General features: G+C 42.1%; 1 protein-coding gene across 2 annotated transcripts in view; it reads right to left on the bottom strand.

The window, feature by feature from the left end:
* Aoah (acyloxyacyl hydrolase) overlaps nucleotides 1-9,068 on the bottom strand; it is a 152,881-nt gene extending 143,813 nt beyond the window's left edge. For both annotated transcript variants that reach the window (XM_070014188.1, XM_070014189.1), the window contains exon 1: nucleotides 8,665-9,068. In XM_070014188.1, coding sequence (XP_069870289.1) covers nucleotides 8,665-8,791 — 127 coding nt within the window. In that variant the 5' untranslated portion in view covers nucleotides 8,792-9,068. The remainder of the gene's footprint in view (nucleotides 1-8,664) is intronic.
* Between the last annotated feature and the right edge of the window lie 4,152 nt (nucleotides 9,069-13,220).

The raw sequence follows: 13,220 nt of genomic DNA, 5'->3' as shown, positions 1-13,220 counted from the left end.
TCTTTCAGCAAATGTATGACTTCCTTTTCCAGCTCACTTCAGTATTTTCACCCTGAGAGAAAGAGAGAGAGAAAGGCAAGCAGGCAGACAGACAGGTGGAGAGAAAGCCAGAGAGACAGAAACATATTAGAGAGAAATAGAGACTAAGTAGAAGGTTAGACAGAAAGGATAGGTAGATAGACAGACAGATAGATACACAAATAGATAATAAATGACAGACAAGATACAATTTTACACGATGCCTAACATTATTCAGTCTTTATCCACAAGCCTACTTGCTAACCTGAAATGTTTCCATGTCAGAAAAAAATGTAGCATTTAATTTTAAATTGTCTATTTAGCATTTCAAATTTAGAAATCAAGCAGAAGCTAAAGCCAATAAATTAAAATCTTGAAAGGAACCATACAAAAACATCAATAATGATCATGTGAGTTTTAGAATTACAGTTGATTTTACTCTTTAAAAATCCCTTTATATCTAAAATATCTCTGAAATCATGATTGTCTATAATCAGAAACACCAAATAATTCCCTAATTAGTAAGTGCTTTAGCCTTATTAATTTTGTCTTCTACCTTAGTAAGTTTTAGGAAAACATAAAATTATATTTTCTAGAAAGACTTTTTGGTTTCAAGGCTCTCTGCTAGATGTTTTTACACATCGCATCTCCTTTAATCTTCAAAATGCCTTCAGGAGATTAGAACTTCATATTTTACAGAAAATCTGAGGCCCAGGGCTGGGAATTGTTGTACTTGTAAATCCCAGCCGCTCTGGAGACAGAGGTAGAAAGGATGATGAAGAAACCAAATAAGACTTCATCAACACTAACAAACAACATTTTTGAGCTAGGGTTTTGCTGTGTAGCCCAGGCTGGTCTGAATTTGCAATCCTCCTGCTTCAGCTTCTTGAGTGCCAGGAATATAGGCACCATGCCTGGTCAAAACTGTCTCCCTGAAAGTATACCTTCATGAACGTGTAGAAAACCCCCCAGAAGGAGAGAAAATATGTGCAACTCGTATATTTGATAAAGGACTTACATACAGAATATAAAAAGGAAATTTTAATTCAAGGATAAAAAGACAGACATCCCAATTTGAAACAGGCAGAAGAGTTGAATAGACATTCCTCCAAAGACGGTCTAAACATACAGGTGGCTCTTAGGCAATATGAAAGGAAGCTCAATGTCCTTTCATTTGGGAAATGCAAGCCACAGATCTCATTCCATACCCACTAGCTTGGCTCTAAGCAAGCAGTGGCAAAACTGTTGAAAACTTACTACTCTCAGACACTGCTGATAGAGATTGGAGATGGCTACTCTGGCAAATACATTTCCAGTGCTTCAAAATGTCAAATGCAGAGTTATCACATGTCTTTGAAAGCCACTAATATACACCCAATAAAAATAAAAACGTGTGTCGAAGAGAATTAATCACAGGAGGCAGGAGGGGTAAGGCTGAGAACACACATCCCTTAGGACTGAGAGCAGAGAGAGAGCCTGGTGGGACAATCAGGGCACGGGCCCCTCCCATAGAGGTTCTGCATCCCTTACCGTGACCTTGAGCAGCTCTGTGTGCAGGACCCTGGACCCCACAGCACCATGGCCCTGAGCAATCACTCATGCAGGCATCACATCATTCCTCATTGCCCCATAGCACATGAACAACAGACTGTCTGGACCCCAGAGGTGTGCAACAGAACTGGGCACACAGTCAGAGGTGGTAAACATCATCTAGGTAGGTCATGCAGGCTGCATGGAGCCTCTGATTGGGCCTGGAAGCAGCTATGGCCCACAGGCTGTCCAGTGATCTGGAGAGTCACATAGCATTCTCCTAAGTATATATTATTCACTCCTGCACAGCACATCCCAGGCATGCCCTTCCTGGGAACCCCTCCTGTCTAGAAGCAGCTCTGCTCATCTTTTTTAAAATTTCAATAAATCTTTGCCATTTTACTTCTCCCTCAGGGTCCATGGACTTATTCTTAGAGATCATAGAGATAAAGATAAAAGAACCCATCCAAATGTTGTAGGGATAGATAGATAGATAGATAGATAGATAGATAGATAGATAGATAGATAGATGAGATATTATTTGACCATGAAAGGAAAGGAAGTTGATAAGTGGATGTAACATGATGAGTCTTTTAAATGTCATATTAAGTCCAAGAAGCCTGTTGTAAAAGACCACCTATTATGTAATTCTGTCTACTAGAAATGTCCATAAAGACTTGCTAGTAGAAAGTGATTGCCAAGAGAAAGAGAGGGGAACTGATGGCTAATGAGCAACAACTTTCTTTTGGAAGTGATAAAATATTTTGCAGTGTTGATGATTATTGCATGATCCATGACTGTATTTTTTTAAATCGCTTAACTTTAAAAGGATAAAAGCTCATGGTATGGGAATTATATCTAAATAAGTGAGAAAAACATATCAGCCTGATTTAATCAGTTTATAAACAATATAATCACAATAAGCTAAATTGGAGCTGGCTATAACCTTTAGTGAGCTTTGTATTTTTCTCTTTTCTTAACTGTTCAAAAAGAAACATACTCATTAACTTACTGTAACGCCTCTGTCCATTGCCTTTACAATAAAACTATTGTATTATTGTTTACAACATTTAAAAAGTAATTGTCCATTAACAGTAGAATGAAAGAATAAATACAATAACAGCAAAAAAGGATAAACTAAGTCTACTTGTAACAATATGGATATATATGATAGATACCATATGGAGTTAAACAGTATACATTGAACTATTCCATTTACATTGGGTTTAAGACAGGCAAAATGAATCTTGGAGTCAGAAGCCAGGAAAGGGGTGATGACTGGAAGGGGCAGAGGAGAGAATTCTGAATGCTGAAAAGGTTCCATTTCTTGATCTGGGTGCTGGCTACACAGGGTGCTCATTTATGACACTCTAATCAAGATGACCACTAAAGACCTGTATACTTTACAATGCATATATTGTACTTCAATGACAATGGGAAAGGAAAGTGTCTAACTTCTTAGGAATATCTAAGCCAAAGTCTGACTTTAAAAGCAACCAGAAGCCGGGCGCTGGTGGCTCACGCCTGTAATCCTAGCTACTCAGGAGGCTGAGATCTGAGGATCGCGGTTCAAAGCCAACCCGGGCAGGAGAGACCGTGAGACTCCGATCTCCAATAAACCACCAGAAAACCGGAAGTGGCGCTGTAGCTCAACTGGTAGAGAGCTGAGGGACAGCGCCCAGGCCCAGAGTTCAAGCCCCACGGCCGACAAAAAAAAAAAAAAAAAAAAAAAAAAAGCAACCAGACCGGCTGGGAAGTTGGCTCAGTGGTAGAGTGCTTGCCTTGCATGCCTGAGACCCTGGGTTTGATTCCTCAGCACCACATAAGAAAAAAGAAAAAAGCCGGAAGTGGCACTATGGCTCAAGTGGTAGAGCGCTAGCCTTGAGCTGAAGAGCTGAGGGACACACCCAGGCCCAGAGTTCAGGCCCCACGACCGGAAAAAAAAAAAAAAAAGCAACCAGACTTGCATTGCTGATCAGATGATAGACCTGGTAAACTTAGGAAAAGTGATAGATACAGCATGTTTTTCTTTACAAAACATTTTGTTTTTGTATACTGAGGTAATTGGCAACAAATGGTAGTGGTCATGATAATACAATTTGGCATAAATCTGAACCCTAATTCATACAGAGGCTCTCTAGAACACAGCCCTTTGCAAAGGATTCCTAGACTGGCTGCTTCTCCTCTGACATCCCTAAGTCAACAGGAAGTAGCAGAGCTTTGTATTTTTCTGACTTGATTTCTTTACACCTGACAGATGAGGTCAATAATAACTTGTCTACAAGGTCACTGACACAATTAATGAGATAATACGATAAACCTTTTGCAAGATTGTTCTTTCCACAACAAGTGCTCAATAGTGCTAATACTTACAATTATTCATTTACAAATGTAATGTCTATGGTTGTAGAACACTTGAATATAATAATTACTTTCTCCAGGCATCACTCCAATTACTCCACATTCAACTCAGCAAAAAGATAGAGGAAAAATCCCCCCTCCTCTACAGAGTTTTGGGAGCTGAAAACATTCCTGTAGAACAGTAGCAACATGAACATTAAGAGTCAGAAACAAATATGATTACTAAGGCCAGGACTCATGGTAAATACCTATAATCCTGGTTATGCAGGAGATGTAGATAGGAAGATTTCCAGATGAAGCTGGTACCAGGAAAAATTACAAGACCCAATCTGCAAAATAATTCAAGCAAAAAGGGCTGGTGGTCTGGCTCAAGTGGTAGAGAGCCTGTTTAGCAAGCATGAGGCCCTGAGTCAAACTCTAATAATACCAAAATCTATCATATCATATCATATCATATCTATCTATCTATCCATCCATCTATCTATCTCTATCCATTTATGCTTACTAGATAATATGATTATTTCTGCACAAAAGTAGATAGAATCTAATTAAGCCACTTAGACTCCATGGAAAAACCAGAACAAGTAACTGCTACTATGTATTGGGAAGGTGATTATGAATATTTTGTTATTTTTTCTTTTATTTATTTGGTATTAGTGAAGGAGAAGATAAACTTTTCTGATCAAAGTAAGCCTTTGTCTAGAATAGTGACAGTAATGAAGTAATGAAGTATAATGAAGATAGCTCCTTCCTACTCCATTGGGTTGATAGACATCCAACTGTCTGTTTAGCCTGTTTTTGCTCATCAGGTTTCCTTGTAGGGCCCGCCGGAAGGAAGTGCTAGCCACAGAGTCCTTGGAGAGAACAGATGTCTCCCCCATTCACTAGAGCTGTTTGCTCTTTGACTTTTATGGCTTTCTACCACCCTCCTCCTAGTTCATCACCAAGCTCCGGGGGAAGCAGTCGATTATCCATTCCTCACTCATTTTCAAGTCTCCAGTTCTTGTTTTGCTCTAATGTCATGGTGACTTTCTGGAAAACAGGCTTTTCAATGTCTATTATTCATCTTTGTGTCCCCTGTGCTCCAAGTGCCGGACTCGGACTATGATGAGCATCCAATGACCATGTGAAGTGTTTGTGTGTGGGAATCCTGAGGGGAGGACACCCTTCTACTGGTGAGATTCAGGGCATGTGCCTACCCTTTACCAGAAAGCTGTCAGGAGTTATCAAGGGAAGGAGGAGCAGAAGCCCATTCCATAGGCCCCATTCTATCTCCTCCACCAGCTGTGGGACCTCACATCCAAAGGCAGTTCCTGCATACGGTCTTGTAAGTAAGAGCACTCTATTCTCCCTCCCAGAGCCCCTCCCTAGTTTTAGGTTGATTTGAGGGGTACTGGTAGCAGACACATCCCTCACTAGGCCTCGCTTAATGGCAGGGAGACACTGCTGGTAGAGACAGCACCTCTCTCTCCCCAGGTCGGTTCTCATCTGGGGAGGCTCATGTTAGGAAACCTGAGGCCTAGACTAATTTGGGGGTAACTTGGAGGGGTCTTTGTGTATCTGGGTTCTCTTTTTGTATTCAGGCTTCTCTTTCCTGCCCTCCTGCTGCCTTCCTTTTCTTAGTTTTGTGCTGTCTGTTTCTATCTGCCCCACCTTTGTGAGCACAGCACCAGCTAGGACAGTGTTGAACTCCTGGCTTGGCTCATGGCTGGTGCTCAGTAATGTGTGATTCCCATGAGCAGATTCCTGCCACACCCACCCAGGCTGAGTTGGCCAGAAATTCTTTTTTTTTTGTACATTTTTTATTGTAAAAATGTTGTACAGAGAGGTTACAGTTACATGAGCAAGGTAATGAGTACATTTCCTATTGAGCATTGTTGCCTCCTCCTCTGTAGAAACAGTAGATAATCCATTCCTCACTCATTTTCAAGTCTCCAGTTCTTGTTTTGCTCTAATGTCATAGTGACTTTCTGGAAAACAGGCCCACCATCCCTTCCCTCCCACCTCCACAACTCCCCCCCGCCCACCGAAGTTGTAAAATTGTACATTTCATTGTACATCTCATTGTTACAATGGGTCAACCTGTATCCCTATTTAAGCATTTTGTTTTTTCCCTTCCCCTCCCTGAATTAGAAAAGTGTATATACAAGATGCAGAGCACTGACATCAAATACAGTGAAAACAGGGGTTATACTGTGCCAGAGGAACATACAAAGAAACAACAAAAAATCACAAGGTACATTGTAAGTACGTTAGAAACAATACCAATAAGGAAAAAAAGATATTTGTGTCCCTATCTTGGGGTTCATTTGGCTTTACATCATCTTATATGGTCATAGGTACATAGCTTTTTTGGCCAGAAATTCTGAGCTGTGGAGGAAATGGGTTGGCAGAAGGGACAACAGGCCTGCTCCTGGACTCAAGCCTACAGAGCCTGGCTGTTTCCAGCTATTGGAATTCTCTCTGTGGGTCGGCCTAACTGCCTTATGAGAAATCCCACACCTCTGGCACGCCATCGGGGTAGGGACCCTGATGTAAATTTCCAGAGGAATCAACTAGTCATCCTCCATACTCTAGACGACAAGTAAGGGACATGGCCAGATCCTCTGTCACTTCTGCCTGGGGCACAAGTTATGCTCTGAATAAATGCCCGGCAAAATCATCGTATAACAAAATGGTTGGTGTTATCTCCTGTGCATCAGTACATAAATAGAGTAGTGTCCCTCTTGGTCCCCCCTCAATGCCTCCTCCTCACTGTCTGTACTCTGGTGGGAATAGAACAAGAAACAGATTAAGAATCTTGTGTTCATTTTACAAGGTGCTAGCCTGTTTGTCTCAGGCCTGGACTAAGCCTAGAGATTTCTTTTGCAGGCAGCCTAGAAGTAGGACTCGCTTCACTCAGGCCTTTCTCAAATATGTTTGCATTTGATAGGCTTTAGGCATTTCCTTGGAGAAGATGGGATAGGAATAAATAATGACTTAAAGAAATAGTGATTGCAGATGATATTTCAGGCTTGGTTCCTAGGATCCTTAAACTTACAACTGAGTTGCTAGATTCCTACTGGATCTTGCTCTTTAGGTTGTAATTTGAAGAAGATGTTGGGGCAGTGGAGGTATTGCCGTGAACAAAAAAGCCAAATGATGGTGCAAGGCTCTGATTTCAAACCTCAGGATCAACACCAAAAATGAATGAATGAATGAAAAAAAATAAATGTAAAAAACTTTGGACTGGAGATGTTTTCTGACATATACAGTGACCAGAGGTTATGTCTTTGGCAAAGTGCAACTGATTCAAAAGTGTGTGTGTGTGTGTGTGTGTGTGTGTGTGTGTGTTACTAATCCTGAGGCTTGAACTCAGGGCCTAGGGGCGTAGGCAGTGTCCCTGGGCATAGCTCCACTAATGGCTTTTTGATAGTTAATTAAAGATAAGAGTCTCATGGACTTCACTGCCTGGACTAACTTTGAACCATGATCCTCAGATCTCAGCCTCCTGAATAGCTAGGGTTACAGATGTGATCCAACACCAAGCCAGTTCAGACATTTATAATACTGTTTCTAGAAATAATTAAGGATATGGCTAGTATCCTGAATATCTTCAAGAACATTTCAGCCAGAATTCTATTTTTTTCCTTTATCTTTTTTTTTTTTTTTTAGTGACAGGGGGTTTGAACTCAAGGCTTTGTGCTTGTTAGTCAGATGTTGTACCACTTGAGCCAAATCTGTAACCCTTTTGTTCTAATTATTTTTGAGATAACTCACTGTTGGCCTGAGCCAGCCTGAATCATGATTCTTTGACTTCTGCTTCCTACTGAAGCTGGTATGACAGGTATGAAACTTCATACTCAGCTTTTTCCATCGAGATGGTATCTCACATTTTAAAAAAAGGTTTTCTATTATTTTTTTTGCCCCAAATGACCTGAAACTCTATTCTTTCTGATCTCAGTCTCTCAAGTGTCTAGTATGACAGAGGCAAGAGCCATAATGCCTGGCTCAGGATTCTACTTTGAGGTCTGCTTATTGAACAATTGTTACTTCCTTCTGAATACCTGTGAACTGTAGTCCCTGACAACTATTTCTATTGAAATTCCAGATATAGTATGAAAATCATTGTCTCGCCCTATTTCATATTCCTTTTACAAAAGAAACAAGAACAAAAACTGATATAAAATATGTTAGAAGTAAAACACTTCAGTCGAAAGTCAGTTGAGAAACTATTTCTGTCAGTGTTTGAAGTTTCCAGCTGCCACCACCAACACAGACTTCTTGGAAGAATGAAGGAAATGGGGACATCTGAGTCCTACTGTGTGCATAGACACCACACACAAACACACATGGGGGTAGTTCTTACTCAGAGAGACAGAGAAAGGGTTAAGAAATACCCAGTATGAATGGATGAGAGGGGAAGAGGTGGACAACAACATCAGCTCAGACGTCTTATGTCTATTCTCAGAATTTCAGAAAAATTTCAGGCTGTTATAGTTTCTGTTCCAAGGGGAAAAAAATTCTAGTCACATGCAAAAAGTAGAGAGTTTTATGACAAATTCAATCGTGCAACATAGATAGGACTTCTATAAGCACATAGGTGCATATGTTATCAATACTTACTCTTAGACTCAACATTTTCCATGTTGATGAAGTTATTGGGGCCTTAAGGTGGAATCTTAACCTATTCGCATCATTAAACAAGTGATTTATTGTGCAAGCAAAATACCTCAGTACTATGTCCATGCATATAAGACAAAAGTATTTACGTACCTACACAGACATGGCCATTAGAGTAGCTGGCTCTCGGTCCGTGGTCAGAGGCTGGAGAGGCTGAAGAATAAGAGATCAGAAGGAGCAACAGAGAGACTGCAGGGAAGGCTTTCCTGGGGTCCTTCATCTCTGAGCCAGGCACCAGGGACCCTCTAAAGAGGTCACTAAGAGTGCCCAAGGTCAGTTCACAGGATCAATCTTCTCTCTCCTCCTTTTCCTCTCTCTCTTCCTCTTCCTTTCTGTCACACCTCAACACACTTTCACATGCACATTTGGCAATAAGTGTGGAACACACACACACACACTCCCGACTATTTTGAGTCCATGAGAGAACCCCATGGGCCTGGTCTGGAAAGAACTGCAGGAAGGCCTTGCTGTGCAGTTCTGAGCTAAGAAACAGCAGGGAAAAGGAAAATCCAGAGTTGAAGTGATAACAACAGAACTTCCGGTGGTTGCCGTGGCTCACGTCAATGATCAGAAACCACACAAACTGTGGTTTGCTAGAATTGCTCTGTTCCGTTGGTAGGGAGGCCTTTCCCCTTTCTTTCTTGCAACACAAACTAGACAAAAACTAAAATTAAAGGTGGGGGAGAAAGTAAAATGTCCACCATTTGCACACAGCCTTTGAGCAACTTGATCAGCAGTTTCTATGCAGTGTAGAAATTCTACTTACTAGGAAGAATCTGAAGGTAAAATTATTTTTAAGACACTATTTAGCTTTGTTTTAAACTGGTGAAGCTGAGCTCCTTTTTTTGTTTTCAGTGAATTGTGTGGTGCTGTTGGGGTAATCCTTTGTAGAAGTTTGGTTGTTCTTCAAAGAGTCAAGGCCTCATAGATAGTAGTAAAAGCTGGATTATTCATTAAATAAGAAAAAAGAAATGTTAGAACTATTTTTGCTCTAACACTTATTTATATATCTTAAGTGCATCTTTTTCCCCCCAGAAAGTAAAAAATGTGTTTATATTTCTCACATGTGTATATTTCTCTCCTCATCCTTCTCCTCCTTCTTATCATAGTACTAGGATTGAAATCAGAACCTTGAGCTTGCTTACTCAGCTAGTACTCTACCACTTGAGCCATGCCTCTAGCCAAATTTTTCCTGGTTAATTGAAAATAGAATTTCATAGGCTTCATCCTGTCTGGCTTCAAATGTTGATCCTCAGGACCTCAGCCTCCTGAGTAGCTAGGATTACAGATGTGAGCCAACAGCACCCAACAATTTGTTCTTTTTTTGGGGGGGGGGGTCTAGTCGTGGGGCCTGAACTTTGGGCCTGGGTGCTGTCCCTAAGCTCTTCAGCTCAAGGCTAGTGCGCCACCACTTGAGCCACAGAGCCACTTCCGGCTTTTTTCTTTTTTCTTTTTGCTTATGTGGTGCTGAGGAATTGAACCCAGGACCTCATGCATGCAAGCCAAGCGCTCTACCACTGAGCCACCTTCCCAGCCCAATTTGTTCATTTTTAAGAAGCCAATTTTTGTGCTCTAAAGGAGAGCATGGAACATTTCTCTTTTTTCCCCTGGGGGAAAAAAGAAATCAGAAAAAGATCACACGTCAAGAAAGAAAAGATGTGGAGTCTAACTGCTTTGTTCTAAACTAGGATACAGTGAAGTCATATACCACTTTCAGACAAGATCAGAGGACAGGGCCAAAACACCACAGCCTAGATGAGTGTGTGAGAGAGCATGCCATTCTCCCTAGAGAATACCTAGGTATGGAAGAAAGTGTATCACAAACTTAGACATATTATGGAAACTGTTGAAATTGGTAGCATTTCCCTTCCCCCCCCAAGAAAATGGCATTTTAAGTAGCAGATAAAGTTCTAGAATTGTGTTCTTTCTAAGATACAGAAAATACCATTTTCCTTTTTTGTTTAGAGATTTTTTGGGGGGTAGGTGTTAGTCTCGCCAACAACATGAGGACTGGAATTTCCAATCCTGTGGTGGGGGTAGCATAAGCTCTGTGGTGGTCAGGACCATCCCAGGGATGGAGTCTAGAGAAATCCCAGCAGTTTCGTGGGGAAATTGAATACTGCTGTGATCAAAACCCAAAGGCTCTGGTTTGAATCTCCTATCTTAACTCCTGAGAGCCAAATTTCTTCAGTTTCCTGCCAGGAAAGAAGTGTGGAGTGAATCAAAGCTCCAGCATTTCTGTGGTGGAAGTGTGGCCATACCCTTGGCTCAGCTTCCAGAAAATTCTAAGGCTCCCTGGTAGTTGTTGGGCAAGATGTGATGTGTGGAAAAACAGCCGAGGTGTGGAGGGACGGCAGGTGTAGAGCCCCTCCTGGTGATGCCTCCTACTGTGGAATGCAGAGATTGGTGAGGAAGTTTCTAGAGACTTCTGGAAGCGTATTTGGTACCCACTCTGGTCTCTTGAGAGTTCCCGGGACCATGTGTATGGTCGTGAGCAGGCTTGGAAAGTCTTGGGATGGAGTGAGCCTTCTGAGTGTATGGCCAGACGGGAGCTCCAAGACCTTTATCGTGTGTACGTGAGCCAGTCATTTCTGAGATGAGATGGAGCATCCTGAATGCAAGCTGGTGTGCTCAGGTTTGGGGGAGAGCCATGAATGTCACTGACGTAGTGTTGCAGCAGAGAGCAAATCCCAAGGGACATTCCTCAGCTAGAGAAGGGAGATGACATCAGATGTCATGGCTACAAGACATGGCATGTGGTAGGTTTTCAATAAATGAAAGCACCAAGCACTGGTGGCTCATGCTTGTAATCCTAGCTACTCAGGAGACTGAGATATGAGGATCAGGGTTTGAGGCCAACTTGGGCAGGAAAGTCTATCTAACTCTTATTTCCAAATAACCACTAAAACCTCAGAAGTGAGTGAGGCACTGGCAGCTCACACCTGTCATTCTAGCTACTCAAAGGCTGAGAGCTGAGGATCATAGTTTAAAGCTAGCCAGACAGGAAAGTCTTTAAGACTTCTATCTCCAATTAATTACAGAAAAAGCCAGAAGTGGCGCCATGGCTCAAGTGGTCGAGCATTAACCCGTAACAAAAAGAAGCTCAGGGACAGCACCCAGGTCCACAGTTCAAGCCCTTGGACTGGCATAAAAAAGAGAGCTAAAAGTAGAAGTGTGGCTCAAGTGGTAGAGCACCAGTCTTGAGCAAAAAAAAGGCCAAATGAAACCGTGAGGCCCTGAGTTCAAGTGCCAGGAGGTTGTTTTTTTCTTTTAATCTATCAATAATTTTTAACAAATAATGAATAACTAAGTGGAAGCATTTTTCATATGTAGAGCCCATATGAGGTGATGTTGAAAGAACACAGGCATCAGGAAGTGGCTTAGCCAACCATCACTGACAGTGAAATGCACGCGTACATCATTGGTAAACTGAGCCACTGTCACCAAGGTGGGAGTCCTCCTGTCTGCACAGCACCCTCAGATTGTTTCCCTGACAGGGCTGCCTTCATTCATCGGGTGCTGAATACAAGGTGCAGGATCAACCACTGATTCCCCTGCAGAAAGGCTCTGGAGCCACCTGTAATTTAAAACAATTGGTTATGCCCCCATCTGCTGTCTGGAGGTTCCCCTCTGTCACACACTCCAATTATGATTTTCTCAAAAAGCTCTTCTCGAGATTGAGGCTTCTTCTGTGGAAAACTTTGTTGATTGGCTCAGTGCGCTGGGCTTGGAAGCTCAGCCTTTCTCTCTGCAGCAGGAAGCTGTGGTTCTGGCTGGCTTGCTATAAATTCCCTTCCTGATTACTGTTGGACACGCATGGCCCCCATCCTTCTCATGCACATCAAGTTCTTGCGTGAGATTTCCTTTTTTAAAGCACAGAAAGAAAGAGAAGTGATGACAAGTTTCAGTGAAAGCTGATGCTGGCACAAAAGCACCTATCCTGGATCAAGAAAATGTGAGACACACACACACACACACACACACACACACACACACACACACATGCACACATACACACATATATTAAATTCTATGCTTCCATCAGAAAGAATAACACCATCCCCTTTGTAAGGAAATGGAAAGACTTGGAAAAAATCCTATTATGTGAAATAAGCCAGACCCAAAGAAACATAGGTCCTATGGTTTCCTTTATGTGCAATAATTAGTATCCATCTAGGATAATCTTAGCAGCTGAGCAGAATAGCTCAATAGCTATGTGCAAATGACCATATAAGATGATGCTAAGCGAAATGAACTCCAAGACATGGACACAAGAGGTTTTTCTTTGTTGGAGTTGTCTTCTTTCTAAGCCCAGTTTCTCACTGCCCTCTCCTCACTCCTGGCTCCTTGGCTTCCTGGCTTCTTCAGCAGCATTCAGTCTTCCCCTCCACTAACCGAAGCCCAGGCCTCCCTGAGGCATGGCCCTCCCTCTCCCAGCTCACTTAGTCCCTCCCCCCTTCCCCTATTCAGGCTCTACTCAGGAAGTGGTAAATGAATCCACCAGGCAGACTAATAGGTAAAGCAGTGGGTGAAGATGGCCCAGAGTCATCTCATTGTTCTGGGCTCATCTTTTAGTAGCTGTATGTCCAGGACCATGGGCTCTGCCTCTGAGAAGATCAGTTCATTCAATGGAAGCATGGGGATAAAAG

The sequence above is a fragment of the Dipodomys merriami genome, unplaced genomic scaffold, assembly GCF_024711535.1.
Source record: "Dipodomys merriami isolate MVZ:Mamm:240054 unplaced genomic scaffold, mDipMer1.0.p SCAF_94, whole genome shotgun sequence".
Taxonomy (NCBI): Eukaryota; Metazoa; Chordata; class Mammalia; order Rodentia; family Heteromyidae; genus Dipodomys; species Dipodomys merriami.
Note: the sequence above shows the minus strand (reverse complement) of the source record. Positions and strands in the feature narration are given on the sequence as shown.